Below are 21,688 nucleotides of genomic sequence, written 5' to 3'. Positions count from 1 at the left end.
TTCCAAGGGACATGATTTCATCCACCACAATAGGTTCAGGTTCATCAGGGTCTGGCGTATCAAACCCTTCAAAGTCCCTCTCAGCGACAGAAGCTGGCCACAATTTCTTCCATGCTGAATTAAGAGTTCTTCGTGTGACACCCTGCCATGTATCGTCAATGATTTTCAAGCAATGAACGATATTGAAATGTTCCTTCCAAAATTCACGAAGGGTGAAATTGGTGTTGTCTGTGACATTGAAGCATTTCTTAAACAAAGGCTTCGTGTACAATTTTTTAAAGTTGGAAATTACTTGTTGATCCATGGGCTGGAGGAATGGCGTGGTGTTGGGCGGGAGATAAAGGACCTTGATGAACCTGTACTCATCAAGAATGCCCTCTTCGAGACCAGGAGGGTGACCAGGGGCATTGTTGAGGACCAGGAGACATTTCATTGGCAGGCTTTTCTCGGCCAAATATTTTTTGACTGCCAGACCAAAGCACAGATTAACCCATTCTGTGAAGAAATGCCGCGTAACCCAAGCCTTGGCATTAGCGCGCTACATCACTTGCAGTTTTTCTTTCAAGATCCTTTGCCTCTTGAAAGCATGTGGGTTTTCTGAGTGGTGCACCAGCAGTGGCTTGACTAGCACACAAGGCTAGAGTTAACCGGTCCTTCATGGGTCTATGGCGAGGTACTGTAGTCTCTTCTCCTCGGCCGTGATGAATGTCCTCCTGGGCAACTTCTTCCAGAAAAGGCCAGTTTCATTGCAGTTGAACACTTGTTGGGGGATGTATCCTTGTTGTGCGATAACTGAGGCAAAGGTTTTGATGTAGTCCGCCGCGGCTTTCGCGTCGGAACTTGCTGCTTCCCTATGCCTCACAACCGAGTGTATCCCAGTTCGATTTTTGAAATTATCCAACCAGCCATGACTGGCTTTGAAGGTTTCTGCTGGTGACAAAGTCTCCCCTCTCTTAGCTGCTTGCTTTCCTTTCAAGTCATCTTAGATTCTTCTGGCCTTTTCACAGATGATCGTCTCGGTCATGCTATCTCCCGCCAACTGTTTCCCCTTTATCCATATTAAAAGAAGCTTCTCCATCTCGTCATGAATATCACTGCGCAGTTTGGAAAAGATGGTCAGTCCTATGGAAGGCTTGGTGCTCTTTATAGCATCCTTCTGCTTAAGGATGGTAAATATTGTTGATGTACTCCTCTCATATTGGCGAGCCAGCTCAGTCACTCATACACCACTCTCATGTTTTTCGATTATTTCATGCTTTATCTCGATTGTCATCATAGGCTTTTTTTCACTACCCTTGTTTGCACTCACTTGCTTTGGACCCATTGCTTATTCACATAATTCTGTACTGATCAACGCAAAAAACACAGGAAAGAGCGAGCGATGCTGTCCTGGTGAGCAGCCACTCGCACACTCAGCCACCTAGCTGCCGCATAGGGAACCGTCTTGTATCCTCGTATCTCAAATTTGTCTCGTATATCGGGGCAAAAATTTACTCGAAACTTTCCTTTTATCTCAAATTTCTTGTATGTTGGGACACTCGTATGTCGAGGTATTACTATATATATATATATATATATATATATATATATATACATATATATATATATATATATATATATATATATATATATATATATATATATATATATCTTTTCTTTTTTCTTAATGGTGTGGATGTTTTCACATCCGTTATTGCTACCCTATCACGGTTAGGGGTATTTGCAGTATTGGATGATCTCAGCCATCCCAAAGATGGGTTGCACCTATTTGGCGGAACTATTCTCAAGGGTTTGGTCCTTTTTGTAAGACAGTCGCGAATAATAGTTACAATAGCTATAGTTTTTAATTATATAAATGTTCGTCTTGATCTTACTTTCAGAATTACAATGTTTTTTTTTTTTTTTTGGTTAGTATATAAGTTGTATATTATTTGTACTGTCTTTTATTTGACTTTATTATCATTTTCAATTATTTTTATAAAAGAAAGTTCAAAGAAAAGGGTTTTGATTATTTGATTATATAACCTATTAATTTCTTGTCTATATTTTTACTGTATCGTTTTCTTTGCAAATAGGTCGTAAAACTGAATGTCATAGAATTGAATTAGCCATTCTTCATCCTGTCTGTTAGACTTTATGTCTGTTCGGCTTGCTGTCCGTTCAGTTTCATGTCAGTTCAGCTCCTTGGCTTCGGCCTCTTGTCTTTCGGCGTCAGTGGATTCGGCATCATGTTCTACTACCGTGAGTGTGTTTGTATGTGTGTGTGCATATTTTGCCTTGAGAATAAGATTGTTGCCTTCACACATAAAATAGTATGGTATATTCCTTACACATTCTCCTCTTTCCTAACACATTTCATAACACATTGCATACTACACATTACACTCTCTCTTTAGTAGCTTGTTACTGTAACTATTTACTTTTCCACAAGAATACACTCACTTTAGATATGGTAACCGTCAAGTCTTAGAAAAGGATTTTTCCAAAATAAAAAAAATTCTTTTGTCTTCAGCACTGGCATAGTTCCTGTATTATGACTTCCCTTATTTTTTCAGTGCGAGTTCTGTATATTGAGGGTAAACACAAGCACACATCTATGTCAGTTTTCTATTCATCTTGTGTGTTTTTCAAATGGTGTTTTAGGCATTATTAACAGACAGTCCAAGGATGCATGGTGGTTTATCAAACAGTTGCCTTTTCCTACGCTATCTTTGATCTTCATTATCAAAACAAACCATCACTCCTGTCCTCCTTCGATATAGGCTAGTCATGTTCATATTGCTATTTCTCTTTAATGGTTTATTCTTTACTTCTGTATTAATCTTTATATACTAGATTGCTCTCCCTATTGGAGACCTAGTGCGGTAACACTGCTTTTCAAACTAGAATTGCAGTTTGACTCATAATAATAATAATAATAATAATAATAATAATAATAATAATAATAATAATAATAATAATAATAAAAATAAGATATTGCTACTATCTGCACTAATCCCATTTAGGAAATGTGAAGCAAATATGTAATAAATAATGTTATTCTATTGGATTTAGTGAATATACTGGAGTTTGACACAATTTTGGATTGATTGAACAAATCAGTCTGATTGAAATGAACAAATCAAATCATTAAGCATATCCTCGGATTGCAACAGAAAATGATAACAGATCACTCTGGGGGTTTCATGTAGTTGAAGGTATCAAAATGTACCAGATATATCAATGCTAAACTAGTTTGTATTTGACCATAAGAGTTTTTAAATCATTCCATGTCTATGTAATTTTTTCCATATCATTAGCAAATATCTTAAGCAAAATAGTTTAGTTTTATTTATTACTGATTTATGAAGTAATTAGATGCAAAATCAAATTCTGAGCTAGCAGGCAAAGTGGTTCCAAATATAGTACAGTATTGCATTAACTTAGTATTGGTATTCATAGTTTAAAAGGTTGCCTGAAAGTGGGGGTTTCTTCAATGTTGCAGTATACATATGATCAAGAATGAAATTTCAAGGATAAAAGAAGTTCTAAAGTGTGATGAAATGTGAAAATACAGGGAATCTTCCAATTTATGCTTTCTTTCACCTTAAATAAATAACAATCTTCCGCACAACTTACCGGTTCCATACTTCTTTGTAGATTATCAAATAATCTTGTGAAAGCCTGTATACTGGAACGGGAGACTTGTGACCGTAGGTTCTTGGCTTGTTTGAGAAGTCCCAAATTAACATTGTGCAAATCATTTTGAAGTATTTCCGGATGATGTTCATTAAGTCTAACTATATCTTTGACGCCATCCATTTCTTTCTCCCTATCAAAGGATACAGGAAGAAAATAGATAAAAAAAATTCAATACCAATTCCCTGAAATATAAATTTCTCATATTTGCATAGTACAATGATCTCCCCAGAATAACAAGTCAAAGGCCAAAAATTAAACTTACCAGTCACCAGAATGTATAGACTGTAGAGCATTCTTAAGTGCTTCTTGTGGATCAGGAAATGGTTCCAAATGATTCTTGAAACAGGACGAGGCTGGTTTTGCAGATCTCATGCCCAATGATGTCACGCTCATGCTAAAGTTATCAGAGGATCTGTTGATGCATCCCAAAATTAAAAATCATAGTTAACATGAATTTAAGAACAAATAAAGTTTTCTACCTTAAGATAGGATATGATATGTTCACTAATGTTTTTGAAAAAAAGGGCATAAAAATAATTTGTTATCCATAGAGTCCAGGGACCTGCTGCAAGAGCTAACCTATACAATGGTCCCTCGCCACTTCGTGGTTCGACTATCGCGGACTCGGTGCATCGCGGGGTTTTTTATCAAAAAGTAAAAATTCAAAAATACCACTCTATTGGCAGCCATATTGCAAAAAGCAGCCATGTTTCATTGTGATGCAGTGAAAGAAACGGCTTCCCGGGCTGCCAGACAAAGAGAGCAGCTTGCTCTTATACCCATTGGAAATCAGACAAGGAACGTGATTGGTTACTGGCACAAGATCGACGAATCAGAACACGAGTGGATGTATCCCGTGAGCTGATTGGCTGCGCATCATCACACCCTTTCCTAGCATCTTCCCTTGGTGTATCCCACCGCTACGCCAGTCTCTCATTCACACTACACTGTCTTCTTACAAGTGTCTTGCGTTCGTAGTGTTCTGTGATTCATTTACCTTTTGTAAAGCCATTAAAATGCCTGCAAGCGCCATGCCCCTATGAAATATTCCTCTAGTGAGCCGGATAGAAGGAGGAAGATGATGAGAATCACTGAAAAGGTAAAACTTTTAGATATGTTGAAGGAAGGCAAAAGTTATGCCGCAGTTGCACGCCATTATAACGTGAATGAATCTACTGTGCACTATATAAAGAAAGATGAAGTGAACATCCACAGAACTGCGACAATAACATTTAACAAAGAAGTGAAACGTGTGGTAACGCCATGTAGTAAGCGAATTGTTAAGATAGAAGCTGCATTACCCTTGTGGATTGCAGATTGTAAGAAAAAATACGTGAATTTGGATACTAATATGATCAGGACAAAGGACAAATCTCTCTTTGATCAAACCTTGCCCGATGATGACGACAAAGAAGAAGAAGACGATGAAGATGATGCTAACGAATCCCAGTGTACTACCACTGCGATGAGTGATTCGCCGCCTCGAGGACGAGGCTTTACAGCCAGCAAAGGCTGGTTCGACAAGTTGCAAAAGCCATACGGCCTCCAAAGCATGCCTTTGTATAGCGAGGCTGCCTCTGTCGACACCGATGTTGTCCGTCAGTATGAGGAGGCTGAATTTCCAAAAATGATCAAGGATGGCCAGTACCTCTTCGAACAAGTTTTCAACATAGACGAGACAGGTCTTTTTTTGGAGGAGAATGCCATCACGTGCATTTCTCTTCAAGGATGAAGTGCACAGACCAGGCTACAAGGCGCAAAAGGACCAAGTCACACTTATAATGTCTGGTAATGCTGCAGGCTTTATGATGAAGCAAGGCCTTGTTTGTAAGGCAAAAAATCCACGGCCCTTGAAAAATAAAAATAAGGCTATGCTCCCTGCCTATTGGATAAATAACAAAAAGGCCCAGATAACCAAAGCCCTGACAGCCAACTGGTTCATTCACTGGTTTGTTCCTGAGGTAAAGCTATATCTGGATGAGAAGGGCCTCCCTTTTAAGCTCCTTCTCTTGATGGACTGTGCAGGAGTCCATGCAACAGACCTGCAGTATGATGGGGTGCAGGTCGAGTTTCTTCCCCCCTAACACCACAGTGCTTATACAGCTGATGGGTCAAGGGGTCATTCGTGCATTTAAGGCACTCTACACTCGTGCCAGATGGAGGCCCTCATCACGGCAGTTGATGACGATGACGACGACACCGACGAAGGAGAAGGCTTCACCTTGAAAAAGTACTGGTGCAAATACAACACAGCGTCATGTCTGACTAACTTGCAGCAAGCATTGCAAGAAATGAAAACAGAAACCATCACTTCAAGTTGGAAGAAATTATGGCCTGCTGTTGTTCATGCTTATGCAGGTTTCAATCCTGAAGAAATCCATCACTCGTCAGTGGAGAAGGCGGTGATGCTGGCCTGCTTAATCAAGGATGAAAGACTTGCTGACATGACCAAAGAAGACGTGAACAGCCTTATCGAGGCCCATTCAGACCCACTGACAGACGATGACCTCCTTGAAATGACGAAGTCAGCGAGTGAAGAAGAGAGTGAAGAAGTGCAAGACGAAGAAATTAATAAGACTGGCCTTACTCTAAAGAACCTGCAAGAAATGTGCAACATGGCAAGGGCATTGCAACACTTTGCACAAGAAGTCGATGAGAACATGGTTCGAGCAGTTGAGTTTTGCAACCGTGTTAATGGGGTTATGGCATTATACGAGGGTATTTTGCAACAAAAGAAAAAGGAACGACAGCAACTACCTATCACCATGTTCTTGACTAAGTTTAAAAAACCAGCTACACTGTCAGAGCCTCCAGCAGAAGAGCCTTTGGGTGAACCTCGGCCCTCTATGAGTGGAGTGGGAGCCTCTGTGCCTCTCTCACAAGCAGATGACAACGACCCAGTGCCGATATCTGATGATGATGAGGTGCTTCCAGAACTTCTTTAAAGGCCTCATTATACCTGTGCAGTAACACCATCATCATCATTCATCATCAAATTCATTGAATTGTACAAGTCTGTCATCGTCATCAGCCTTATCATCGTCATCTCCTTGATCATCATCATCATTGTCATTTGTAGTGTCATCGACATCATTAAAGCTGAAGATACTACTGTCATTGGTGAATATTAGAACACCATAATATCGTCTAGTATGAGAGAGAGAGAGAGAGTGTGTGTGTGTGTGTGAATGGTTTGTATGCAGTAATTAAAAACTGTAGATTTAAGTAAAATATATGAGTGAGTTGATGTATACAGTATTATTTGTAGATTTATGTAAAATATTTGTGAGTGAATGTAGTATACATTACAGTACTGTACTGTAATGATTTTATACTTTAAATATAATAGATTTGAGCATAATATACTGTACATATACTGTATGTAAAACATATATATACATACAATGTTTTGACATTCTTGTACCGACACATATAAAAAAATTATGGAGGAGGGGCCAAATCCTACTTCGCAGATTTTCATCTATCGGGGGGGTCGTCAGTCCCCATTAACCGCGATAAACGAGGGATCACTGTACATATGTTCAAATGCATTTGTTTGTTCGTTATGATTAATGATGAAATGTAAACAATATAGCGGTCCCATTTGAAGCGGCATGTTTAGGAAAAGCATGATATAAAATTGCATTATTTAGTAAATTTTGGATTTCAAATGATACAGCAAAAGCTAGACCATACACTGATATTTTTGTAATTCATCAGTCATCTTATACAGTACAACAGATATGACCCAAATTTCACTTAAATTTGTCCTAATTTTAGGTTGTATTGCGCTTGAAAATATACGGTATTGCACCCATCCTGGGTATAATTTTAACCTTTTTCAAGCTAACAAAATATTAAAAACCTTTTTAATACAAAGAGCAAAGTTGACATTTGCTTTGGCCCTAATGGAATTATTTACGTTACATTTTGAAATATGCAATTTTCCATTTATACGAGGCTAGGGATAGACCAAAGTCATGCATAATTGTGACCCTACTGTGTGTACATGTATGTATGTATAATTATATATATATATATATATATATATATATATATATATATACATATATATATACATATACATATACATATATATATATATATATATATATATATATATATATATATATATATATGTATATATATATATATATATATATATATATATATATACGGATATATATATATATATATATATGATATATAGATAAATATATATATATATATATATATATAGATAGATAGATAATATATATATATATATATATATATATATATATATATATATATAAGTATATTTATAAGATGGAAATTGCTAACTTTAAATATTAGCAATTTTCACCTATTTCCCCTAAATATCCCTGCTATTTTCGCCGTTGAATCCCTTGGGCTTATAGCATCCCACTTTTCCTACTAATTTATAGTTTAGCAAGTAATAATAATACTGCAATATAGCTGTCAGGTTTCAAGTTCCAATTTCATCTGGTGAGGTGCTTGAAAGAACATCAGCCAGGAGGCCCAAGCCCACCCCCTTGGTGCAAAGCACAGAATATTTCCCCTGTGCTAGGCAGGTAAACAAGTAAGCAATGCAATGTAATCTACTAGAGAATGTATTTCCATTTTGGCATTTTCATATTTCTTTTACTGCACACATTTATGATGCAAATGCATGTGTTATAACCAACAACAGTTTTTGAAATTTAAAAGCTCATAAATTACTACTTGGTTATGTGAATATTCAATATCCAACAGGTTTTGTACACTTGAGAAGAGAACCCTCAGAAGAATATTAGGAGGTAAATGGCACGACAGGATTAGAAATGAAACTATAAGAAAGATACCTCAAGTGCCATATGTGGATGAGAACATGGTGACGGGTAGATGGAGATTGTTTGGGCATGTTCTTCACACTCCCCAAGAGAGATTAGTTCACCAAACTTTCAACTGGGCTCCACAAGGCACTAGAAGAGTTGGAAGAGCCAGGCCTACATGGCTGAGGACTATGAAGCGTGAAGTAGGAGATGATAAATGGAGAAGTATTGATTTAAAATCTCAAGATAGACACGACTGGTGAAATCTAACTGAGGCCCTTTGCGTCAATAGGCGTAGGAAGAGATAATGATAATGATGATGATATGTGAAAATTAGTCTAGAGTTTTGACTCCTCAATATACTAGAAATTCTTCCATGAATATTCTGTCCCAAAATGTGGATGCTTTATATTACCCTGTGCTTTTCAAACCTTTAGATAAGGAAAACTTTATCTATAGACACTGATAGAGGTTAATGTTTAATAACATCATATTTCAAAGGTTAGTAGTTACTATTGAAAGCGTAATTCCAAGGCTAGTAGTGACAAATGTTTATGACCTAAAATTATACTGTATGCAATAAAGTAAATTAGTGACAGGTTTTTTGATACAGTATTGTATTCTATATGCTGTACACAGATGGAACGTATGACAAGTGAACGATACACACAGCATGTGTAGGCTATTAATGCATTGCATTTCCACTGTGGTATTCAATCATCTCGTAGCTGATATATTGATAATTCATAAACATGCTTAAATCATTTAACATTTTAAAGTGCATAAGCATATATTTCAAATTAATTCACCAGTTTCATAAAATCTGCACAACTTGGATTCCTAATATTATTCTGTAATGCAGAAAGGCCAGAGTCACAACATCTTCAAGCTATCAAGGCTTTACTCAGATTATATTACTCCTATTATCTTAAAATATAGTTTTAAAAACAAACCAAACACTTATCAAGATTAATAAAATGAAGCAACAACCCAACCAACCATGCATAGAAATATATTTCACACAAAGATTTTAACTCATACGGTAAACTCAAAACTCCTTTTGTGTAATAAGCTGTTCATTTAAACTGTTAACTTATTTATCCCTTTCTAAAAAAAGAGTGGGTAGAACAAAAGGTTAACACCCTTGTCTTGTTAATCATCAAACACAAATGACGTTTACTGTAAACTTTAGTGTATTGATGTATCAAAGAGCAATGAGGATAAAATGCCTACACAGCAGAAATCAGTCAAGTAAAAACTAAAGCTAACCGAGAGATAAAAAGATAATAAAAATATATAAAATTTTCTATAATTTAGCCTAACACAGAAAACTCTGAAGACATCAGGGTACAATATTACCTAATCTGAAATTTTAATTCAACTTCAATTTCTTTGTGACCAAGATTGGTAATTGCTCAAATGAAAAATAATGATTGACGATATTACACATATGAAAGAGAAGCCAGTTTATAAGCTTGTGGATGAGAACGAAAGTCATAAAACTAACAACTGCAAAGACCATGGCTTCCATAAACTACTGGATTGTTTTTAGGCGAGTGATGGCATACAGTTATGCAGACAAGGTAAAGGCAGTCACAGTCATACTCCAACTTCCTTCCCACTGTTTTTCCTACATTAAGGGGTTGGTTGCCAAATGCACCCTCTCCAATACCTTCTATCAAAGGCATCCTTTTCCATCAAAACTCTTCTCTCCATATCATCCTTCACCTTATCCCACCATCTAATTCTCTGGCCCCCTATCGATCTTCTCCCCCTAGCAGGTTCCTCCCAAGCTCTCTTCACTCCCTCGATCCATTCATTCTTACCATGTGCCCACACCATCTTAATTGTGACACTCTTATCAACTCTGTAATCTTTACCACGCATGCTATTCTTCAAATTTCATCCTTTTCCAATCTTTCAAGCAGTGATATTCCAATAATCCATCTTGGCAATCTCACCTCTGTTCTCTCAAGCTTTGCTTCCTCTTTTCATCTGGAAGCCCACATTTCTGGTCCATACATCAACACTGGTCTTATTACAATACTTACTGTACTATAGATCTTGAAATTTAGCTTGATTGGCCTTTTATTATCACATATCACTCCTACTACTTCCCTCCATTTCCCCAAAGCTGTTTTTATCCTATTCTCAACCTCAGCCTCACATCCTCCTTCCTGACTTATAGTATATCTTAAGTATTTAAGTTCTACCTGTAATAAAACTGAGCCTCTACTTTCATTTATGGCTATCCTGTCCCTAGTTCCCTTACTGCTCTCCATAACTTCACTCCTATCCACATTTATCCTCAAGCCACCCTTCTCCAATGTCTTTTGCCATTCTACAACCCTTTCTGTAAGTTTTCCTAATTTTCAGCAGTCATCGCCAAATCATCTGTATGGCAGTCACAGTCATACAACTCTAGTGTGGCAAGTCCAAAATAGTACAAGTTATAGCATAAGCAAACCAGGGATAATTTTCAACAGAGTAGAAGTATACTAACCTTTGAAACAATTAAGTTACTGATGAGAGAGAGAGAGAGAGAGAGAGAGAGAGAGAGAGAGAGAGAGAGAGAGAGAGAGAGAGAGAGAGAGATGCTAATCTCCTATCTGATGTACTGCACAAAACAATATAAGATTGAATCATAAAACTAAATGAAATTCAGGACAACACAGCAAAGCATAGTAAAGTATTGTATCCTGTTCCTTTTTAAAAAATAAGTACAGTAACTGATTATTATGTTTTTCTGAACAGTTCATTGAAAAAAAAAATAGATTATCTTGTAAACTTGGCGATCAATCCAGTTACTAACTACTATAAACTTAACCCGATACAAAATGATATATAATTTTACAGCAGAAAAGCCTAGACTATAGATAACAACCGTAGATAAAAATTACATGAAATACTACAGTATCTTCTCAAAAAAAAAAAAAAAAAAATAAATAAATAAAAAAACTCATGCCTTTAAATTTCATTAAAAATATAGCACACACAAATATAATTGTGTAAAGGTGACCAATATAAAAAATCTTATGTATTACAACATATAAGAATATTAAAAACTATTGCAGCTGAATGTACAAATAGTGTATATAAAATACAACAAAGCATGTCATAGCAAGAAAGGTAAAGAACGCCATGCAATTACAGTACAAGCATTGTGAAAAACTCATGAAACTGAATAATGACAATCAAAACACTCTTTCCAAGTTCCCAACTTAAAACTAGCCTGGATTCTGCGCTCATCCTTGGGGCTAAATGATGTTTAAGCTGAGGACGCTGCTGCTGCTTCACTGGCCCTATTCGCTCTGGGGCTGATTGAGGTCCAACATTGTGCGTGGGTTGAATTGCTGCTCGCTTCTCAGGAACTTCGACTTTGATGGTTTTCCTTTTTCATCCACAACAAGTTTGTTAAAAATATTTGAATTACAGTAAAACCTAACTAAACTGCAAGCACGAATATTAGATTCAATTTCTCTTATGTACATGAGATGATAAGAAATTTACATAAAGCACTATCTTTAGTAGCTGAAAAAAGTTTAGGCATTTAAAAAATTAAAATTTCTGCCAAGCATGCAAACATAATCAGCAGACTGACATATTCCATTCCACAAAAGAAAAATAGGTACTGTACTGTACTGCAAAATTTGAAAATACACAAAGCATAAATAAATTTTAGTATGATTATTTACAGTATGATGCATGTTAAATTCAACAAAATAGATCAAAGAAAGATAAAAAAAATTTTGGGGGAGATTGGGAAATCAAAAGAAATATATTTGTAAAATTACCAACCTATACTGTAATGTGCTAATATATACTCCAGCAGTTAGATTAAAGAATTTAATTTACTGTAGACATAAACGACTGAAAGGAATTGGAATTATTAACCCTATTAAAATAAGTGAAATCCTCGAATCCTAGGGAATTAGTAACTTAATTCAGGTACATTATAAATATAAAACTGTGGCAATTCATAAATTGTTTTTTTTTCGGCAAGAAATTAATGAAAAGATTTATGACAGACAATTTTACTGAAACTCTAAACCGAATCCTTGATTGTGTTAGAGAATGGATGACAACTAAACAACTAAAATTAAATGAAAACAAAACTGAGTTCATGGTGAGGGGTAAGAGAAACACTGTGCGAAGCTTGGGTGATACTCAAATGAATATAAATAATGACCCAGTGCCGATATCTAGTAAAGTTCATGATCTCGGTGCATTTCTTGACTGTAACTTGTCTCTCAATGCCCAAATAAATAATGTAGTAAAAACTGCAGGTTATCATCTAAGAAATATTGCTTTTGTAAAAAATTACCTGGATGAAAATTCTGTAAAGAAACTTGTGATAACTTGTGTCATTACCAGGATTGACTACTGCAACTCCATCTATTACAATTTACCAAAAGTGCAACTTAAGAAATTACAAAACATAATAAACAGAGGAGCAAGACTGATAAAAGGTGTCCCACCTAGAGAAAGGACCACCCCTATACTAACTGATTTACACTGGCTGACGATTGAGGCGAGAATTGAATTTAAAATATGTACAATAACCCACCAAGTTATCAGAACAAGTCGTCCAAAATGCTTAAAAGAATTGCTACATATTGCGCAGCCAACAAATCGTGTTGACACGAGAATAGTTACAGATGATTTCAAACAATTGGAACCTAGGTGTATGTCTACTGTAGGCTCCTGAGCCTTTAAATATGTGGCACCGAGACTATACAATAAGCTCCCATAAGATCCGAATGATTGAAGACATTAAGGCTTTCAAGAGGAAACTGAAGACTCTTATACCGTGAGTCGTTTGACAGTGACGATTAAACAGTAAATGAGCAATACGTGATCTGAAATGTTGAATACTCTGAACGAACAAGATAAAACGACAGTGGAGGTCCTGTAGAAAGTGGGGTTCCCCTGCTGTATGGGACCGGAAAAGCAGCCATCAAAGTCAAGTAAGTAGTAAGTACTAGAAATTGATATCTTGTATCAAAATTAAGAATATTTTTGGGAGGGTCATCTGACTATAAAAAATTAAATTCTTTTATCATGTTATATTTTGAATATTGTTCTCCTGTATGGATTTCATTAGCTGACATATGATCTTTGTTGGACAAAAGTATAAGGTTAATTAAATTCCTTTTTCTCTGATCTACATATTAATCTCTGACACTGCGGTTCAATTAGCTCACTGTGAAAGCTGTAGAGTATGAAATATTTCATAATACTGGGCATCCTTTGCATTCAGATCTTTCCTACACTACAACATCCAACATGTAGTACTAGGTAAGCAGCTCATTCTAGCTGTGTTGCATTGTTTTTCATAATGTTCAGTAATATACAGTATTCAAAAAGTTCCATTTCACTTTTGACCAAACTGGGGAATGATCTTCAATAACTAATACGTACTGCATGGTACTATAAGTGAATCAGGGGAAGTTAAGATATTCAAACTAGGTGTACAGGCTTTCTTTGTTGAGCAGGTTGACATAATTCTTGTTTAAAGGTTAAAGTTTCAGTTCTAATATCATCTGAAGAGAAACGCACCAGAACGTCAGCTAGGCATGCCCTACTCTCCACTGAGGTGTCCAACAACAACAAACCCTTTAAACTCACGGTCCCGGACTGGGATTGATCTGTTGCCATGTGAATGCAAGGTGAACGCATTAACAATGTACTAGCCAGAAGGCTATTTTATATTACTTATACATTTAAATTTGTTATTCAACTTTATTTCATTCATTCATCTATATTTATCTTCTTTATTCTTCATTTATTTCTGCTTTGGCCTGCCTTCCCTCTCTGGGTCCTTGGATTTGTTGCATTCTGCTTTTCTAACCAGGGATGGGGCTATTTTGAATGTAATAACACCAGCAAGAAACACATACACAAAACAATAATAACACCAAAAAAGATGAGTCAAAGATCTTTATATTACGTAAATAACAAATTATTTATGATTTCACAATTTAATTTCCATCCTTTTTGTATGGAAACAAACATTTTATGATTTTACCTTTGAGTTTCCAACCATTTACTTAAAGTTATATACAGAATTCCCCACTGATAATTACCCTATATGACTGTAATATATACCGTAGATTGAAAACTTCATAATGTTTCGTTGTATGTTTGTTATTCTCTCAAGATTGATATTTATCCAGAATAATATAAAATTATGATAAGGATTTTAGCAATGGCTTTTTGTTTGCAAAAATAATAACCTTTCTTCCAAATAACAGAGCACATTTGAAACATCACTACGAAAAACTGCAATTCACAAGGAATTATGAATGCTACCAAGAATAGCCTATCAGATTTACAACAGATTTCAATCACTGTACATTATGAGCTGCAAAGTAGCAAGAACCTGTGTCAAGCCGGAAGGTCAAGTCAATCTAAAAATGATTTTCACTAGGTAGTTGATAAGGTAATAGAGAAAATGTGAAAAATTAGAGATGCAGAAGTCTAATATAACTAACGAACAGTATAAAGCTAATACAGCACTGTACTGGTAAATGCGAATTAGCAAATCACAGCATTCAAAGTAAGAAAAAGCTTTTAAAATTAAGACTAAGGTGTTTGAGTACTACATCTAATTTCTAATTGTGTGAATGTACAGTACAATAATAAGAAGGTTGAAATTGCAAAAGAAATGACACTGATATTACTGAATTACCTTTCTGTAGGTCGTCTGAAGTTACGTCGGGTGAAAGAAGTAGAACCAGTGCTGCTACCTAAACTATTATTTAGGCTAGTACTCCCAGTGTTTCCTGCAGGTGGCTGACCTCTTCGGACCAGCTGAGGTGTCCTGAACAACATTGAAAATTAATTACAAAAAACACTGAACTGCAATTAATTCAGTTAAGCAGAGGAAAACCTTATAAAGTACTGTAACACTTAAAAATCGTAAACCATATGCAGAATGCGGAACTGTTAGTCACTCAATATGTATATATATATATGTACTGTATATATATATATATATATATATATATATATATATATATATATATATATATATATACATATATACATATATACATATATATATATAAATAAATAAATATATATATATATACATACATATATATGTATATATAATGTACAGTATAGAATAAAATAATGCAGATACGAGTAACAGAGAGGAAATTTTATGGAAGGAAGAAGCCCGAAAATATTACAAAAATCAGGTACAGTACAACACTTCATATGGTAGTGGATTAGTACTGTAAATATCCAAATAAAGCATTCATGATTCCTTGACTGATTAATTTTTCTTTGCGTGTGTTGTACTTGATTGTAGTAGTATTATTTGCCGGCTTTTTCTTCTTTCCAATAAATTTTTCCACCACCAGATTTATCTACATTGCATTAGAAGTATGTAACATGAACACTTATTTTTAATTCTTCTCAAAAGTATTATGGTTGCATACCTGCAGATATTGATAGGAAACCTGTGTCAGTACAGTACAGTATATCCTGATATAATCAACATAATACAGTACAGTACTTGATAATTATCAAAATTACTACAGAAATTTTCACGTGGTACTTTAACATTTAAAAAAAATTCAACAACCCAGTACTGATACAAAGGGGGAAATTTCAGAGAAGTGTTAAAATTTGTACTATATTTTGCCCTATAGCTTCACAATTTAAAGCATGACACTATTTAGGCCACTAAGTTCCTATCATAATTCACAGACCACTATAGAGCGTCATACTCAAAGGTGGTGCATTTAAAGCAGGAAAAAGGTGTTCCTCTATCACTTGTTTAATCAAAGATGAACCGTTAACGAGGACAAATTCTATAACATCAACCCACCTAAAATCAACAAACCAAAAAATTTGCATACACTCTGAGTTTCCTGTATATTATGACCTTTCATAACAATAGCTCACCAAGCACTTTCATGTTCCCCCTCTATTTCATGGCTCAAACTTCACATTACAATACTGTATGCAATTTTGGCCAGTCTGATGTCCTCTAGTCAATAAATGTGCCCAAACAATTTCAAAACACTCTCACCTGTACTTTACCATATCCTCGTTGTATAACATCTCTAAATTTTTAATACTTTCAGCTTCTCTTATTCCACTCTGACAAAAGCAGTTATTATCCTATCAACATATTCTAACGCACTTCACTTTATTATGGAACTTCTAATAATTCACAACAAATTACATACATCATGCATCTTCCACATCCTGTACATTTCATACATGTACCTTCTATTGTAAATTATTTTTTTTTTTTAATTTCATTTCCACCAAATAAGGCCTCTTCCTTGACTCTCAAACTTCTTGCATGTCTTTTCAATTTTATAGTACATTTGGTCCATGCATCTCTTCTTTGTTTAAACCTACATTGCTGCTCCGTCAGCACAATGCACTGGACTAAGAAGTGACATATCCAGAAAGTTCTTACATTTCTCTCTATCATCATTAAGCAAATAAAAATGAATAATTATGGTGTTCTCAGCAATTCTTTTTTTTTTTTTTCAGATTTTTCGTCCTACAAACATACTATCATTATCAAACTTTATTGATTCACTTTAATAGTATCAAAGTTAATTCAGTAATATTTGTCATTCCACTATTCAACCTGAAAGCTTCACACCTAGGTAATTAAAATTTCACACTTATCGTTTCGATTTAGCATCATTTAAATCTGCTTTGTTTATTCTTTACATTCAACTCATCTTCAAGACAAACATTTCACCACTTTTCAACTACAGCCGGGGATACTTCTCAATAACTGCCAATACCTCAATCTAACCAGTCATTTACTTTACCTCCTAAAACATTATGACATAGGAGTTTTTGTGTAAAGAAAGTGTACCTATGATATTAAAGGAAAAAGCCTATGACATACCTGAAGGTTTCTCTGGCATTCTGAGGGTTAACACGTCTCTCCAGGGAACGATGTCTCCTCTCCCTATTTGGGGGTCCAAGACTCTTGCTTAGGTTACTAGTGTGACTCTTACTTTTAGGAATAGCGCGTGAAAATGGTTGACGAGGTGCTTTGTCCTCTCGTGAAGGGTTAGAACTATGTCGGGGACTAGCTTGTGGAGTGCGGCCCTTGTAACTCACTTTAGGTCCAACAACTGAAAAAAAGGTAATATAGATATCACACAATGTTTTATTAAAACCAAAGAGCTCGTGTTACAACTACAGAGAACTAATTTCAAGCCTAACTCTGTAAAGGGATGCAAATATAAAAACACCTTTATATTAATAATGGTATCATAACAACACTGATCACTGACACTGCAAACACTACTTCCTGAAGCTATTATCAATGATAAAAACTATTTCCAGAACTATTATTCTTGGTGAAAGATAACTGTACAGTATCCCTAAAGCTATTATTCTTAATAACAATTTATACTTTTCAAGAAACGTAATTAACAAAAGAGTTCACACAAGACACATTGGAAGTTTTGGAGATTCAGTATCTCCCTTATTCATATTCACTTTCTCCTCGATCTATAAAGAAAAATCCTCCGGGCAATTCCTAAGAAAATCTGGAAATTAGATCTCGTCGTCTGGGTAAACTATGTCAAAAGAACAAGAAAGACTGAAATAGCTTCTGTACAGTCTCTGCCATGGAGTATTTAGTTTCTTCCTTAACAGGGGAAAGATCAAGTATGTTGTGAGAACTCGATGATTAAGAAGTTTTGAACATAGGATGACAGGCAGATAGATAAATTGTAAATATGGAAGTAACAACAGTTAAAACCTGATGGAAATCATGATAATAGTGAGAAATTAAAACCTAGCCCTGATAGGAGTTCAAGAAGACAGACTGCAGGATAGAAGAGAATGATGTAACTTCATTTCACATATAACCAATAAAGGAAAGAAGCTACATAAAAAAAGATTAAGATGATATTTTGTGCAAATACAAAATTGACTTACTGAATACAAATATTTGTTTTATAATGTAATGCACTGCTGTACGCATTATATGCATACTGCATGTTATACAGTCATTATGAAATAAGGTCTGTGTCTTCTTCAATTGCACAAAAAATTGGCTTATCTGAAGAAGTGTTTTAATTCTTTTATTCTACCTTGTTTTGAGTATTGTTCTCCTGTCTGGTCTTCAGCTGCTGAGTCTCATCTTAATTTGTTGGACAGAAACTTACGGTCTATTAAATTTCTTATTCCTGATCTATTATTATTATTATTATTATTATTATTATTATTATTATTATTATTATCCAAGCTACAACCCTAATTGGAAAAGCAAGATGCTATAAGCCCAGGGGCTCCAATAGGGAAAAATAGCCCAGTGAGGAAAGGAAATAAAGAAATAAATAACTGAAGAGAACAAATTAACAATAAATCATTCTAAAAAAAGTAATGTCAAAAGAGATATGTCATATATAAACTATTAACAACGTCAAAAACAAATATGTCATATATAAACTATAAAAAGACTCATGTCCGCCTGGTCAACAAAAATGCATTTGCTCCAACTTTGAACTTTTGAAGTTCTACTGATTCAACAACCCGATTAGGAAGATCATTCCACAACTTGGTAACAGCTGGAATAAAACTTCTGATGGAGAAGGCTTGGCTATTAGAATTAACTGCCTGCCTAGTATTACGAACAGGATAGAATTGTCCAGGGAGATCTGAATGTAAAGGATGGTCAGAGTTATGAAAAATCTTATGCAGTACTTCATTTGTTGCATTGTTTGCTTCCATTCATTTTATATGCATACTTACAAACAGGTTTTATTTTACAGACTGCATTTATGCTAATATAATATTAATATAGAACTCAATCTAACCTTGACAGGTCTCTGAAAAGATGAGAATGTTTATAAACGCACAACCTAATATGAATGCAATGGACAACTGGAATTTGTTTACAGTTGCCGAGGTCGTTATGTTTATCAAAAGAGCAGAGGAAGAGTTACACCCACAAACCATCAATCCTTGCCAGAAGAAACTGGGGTCTGACATCGTTAATGACTTTAAAGGCTTCCTGGTAATAAATGGATAAGTTGTGAGGATACTATAGATGTCAAGACAACTTGGCAGTGATGGAATGGCAGACATGTTGCATTAAGATGTCAAACATATATCAGAGCATTAGGAAGAGTTGAAGAATGTGATGTTGAAAAAGGGACATTCATTTTACTGTTGATAAAAGAGGTTTAAAAGAATGGCAAGTTAGAGCCACAAAATTTTACTTTGGGAAACTTAAGGAAGTATTTAGAATATTAAGAGATTTGAAAGACAGTAATATAAAATGACCCAGTGTGGGCATTGCATTAAAGTGACTAGATGTATCACCGATGCTTTATTATGTCTGCAACAGGCATGCTGCATGACCAAAAGAATGTGAACATGCAACAGTTACTTATCAGTAGCCGTAGCAGCTCCAGTGCCAAAAACATCATCTGTTGCCAACCGTCAATTCTACTTATGTACTCTCCTCCCTGACACATAATGCTCTATATAATCTATACTATCAACATCTAAACACCCATCCCCGTTTCATCTTCCCCTACAATCAGCAAGTGGGACAAATACAGATGATCCTCCTAGCATTTCATCATCCCCTCATTTTCATTAGTGTAATCATAAAAACATATTATCATCACCCACTGTAGCATTGTATGGATCACACACTAGAAGAATGGAGAAGCTGGTGAATACTGGAGTAGGTTATATTAGCACTAGTTATTTAAGATCATAAGTAAGGTACTTTACGGCACTGAACTTGAAGATTGTGACCTTTACATAACATGTAAAGTACATATTACGCATTCATACTGAGAACTGTACTGTATGCAAATATTTGTACATAAAAGTACACTGCATACAAACATTATGCAGAAACTGTACTGGTACAGTACTAGTGCATTATATATGGAAACTAATTTTATACAGTGCAAAGCTGTTGGCTACTTATAAAGGTGAATTGCAGTTGTAAAGTGTATTAAAATAACGTAGTACTGTACAGAATGTAGAAGTCATGTACACTGTACAGTATATATTGTACAGTAAGTTGTGTGGTAGGCAATATATCATATTTAATTTACATTAAGGAGGTCTTTTAAGAGAATTTGTTAACTAAATGCATTGTTTAAGTCGTATTTCATAACCATAATTCCTTATCCTGTGGGTGGGCTTTCGAACGTAATACCCACGGATCAGAAGAGCCAACTATAAATATTTATTTTTCATTTTTAGAGACTCGATACCAACAATACAAACTGAATATAAGTTACTAGGAAGCAAAATTACTTCAATTAGTTAAGTGAAATATAATTTCAATATGATATAATATTCACTTACAGTGGATATTCTCTTGACGATACTACCAGCAGTAGTATAAGCCACCAAAAATGCATAAAATTACATGCAGTATAATACCACTGTAATTACTGCACCCTAATTAATAACCTAAACATGGCAATATTGAGCAAAAACTACTTCCGGCTTAAATTACAAAACACCAACATGTATCAAAACGTCAGTGAAACTAAAACATTGACAAATGAATGAAAAACTACAAATGAATCACATATTTTCTGCATTCAATTATGCATGTTTTCCTTATAAAAGGAAAACCTAAATCGATAAAATGATAGGCAACACTAGTGATTTACTGACCCACTTCCAGCAACATTCTGGACAGAGGTGTAGCTTGCTGTTATTGATTGTAATACCAGATTGCTGGTTCATAAACACCGAACTTTGCTCCCATAGAATTCTAACTATTTCTAAAATGCTAAAGAATTTATCCAATAAAGGATAAGAATGAATTATGAGAATCAAACTTAAGATGCAAAATATTCAGCAATAATTTGTAGCATATGAAAATCGATCGATAAAAAAACATTCAAAGCTTTGATATATGGTGTCCACTTCACAATTCAGAAATTTACCACGAAAAACTAACAAAATGACAAATTTGGAAATAATTTGTATTTTTCCCAACTATACAAACCTTGAGCTATTTTCGGCGACAGCTGAAACTAGCCATGAACTAGCAAATTATTGTAAGGTTTGTAAGACGCAAAGACAAGCTTTTACTAATGAAAAACAAAAGTGAACTGCATAGACGCCAAGGATCAAAAGTTTTCATCACAGAAGACCTTACTCCACTTCGAAGCAAAATGCTAAAATTCCTTAAAAATTATGAAGGAATTACT

At 35.1% G+C, this 21,688-nt stretch overlaps 1 protein-coding gene across 3 annotated transcripts in view; it reads right to left on the bottom strand.

Annotated features, from left to right (window-relative positions):
- The window catches only part of LOC137624386 (TOG array regulator of axonemal microtubules protein 1), a 674,340-nt gene that overhangs the window by 101,536 nt on the left and 551,116 nt on the right, over positions 1-21,688 (bottom strand). For 2 of the 3 annotated variants that reach the window (XM_068355115.1, XM_068355117.1), the window contains 5 exons: positions 17,386-17,617; positions 15,187-15,318; positions 11,728-11,886; positions 3,944-4,093; positions 3,619-3,811 (listed from right to left, as the gene is read on the bottom strand). In XM_068355115.1, coding sequence (XP_068211216.1) covers positions 3,619-3,811; positions 3,944-4,093; positions 11,728-11,886; positions 15,187-15,318; positions 17,386-17,617 — 866 coding nt within the window. The remainder of the gene's footprint in view (positions 1-3,618; positions 3,812-3,943; positions 4,094-11,727; positions 11,887-15,186; positions 15,319-17,385; positions 17,618-21,688) is intronic. The other variant, XM_068355116.1, reaches the window with a different exon arrangement.

This window comes from Palaemon carinicauda, chromosome 31 (assembly GCF_036898095.1).
Source record: "Palaemon carinicauda isolate YSFRI2023 chromosome 31, ASM3689809v2, whole genome shotgun sequence".
Classification (NCBI taxonomy): Eukaryota; Metazoa; Arthropoda; class Malacostraca; order Decapoda; family Palaemonidae; genus Palaemon; species Palaemon carinicauda.
Note: the sequence above shows the minus strand (reverse complement) of the source record. Positions and strands in the feature narration are given on the sequence as shown.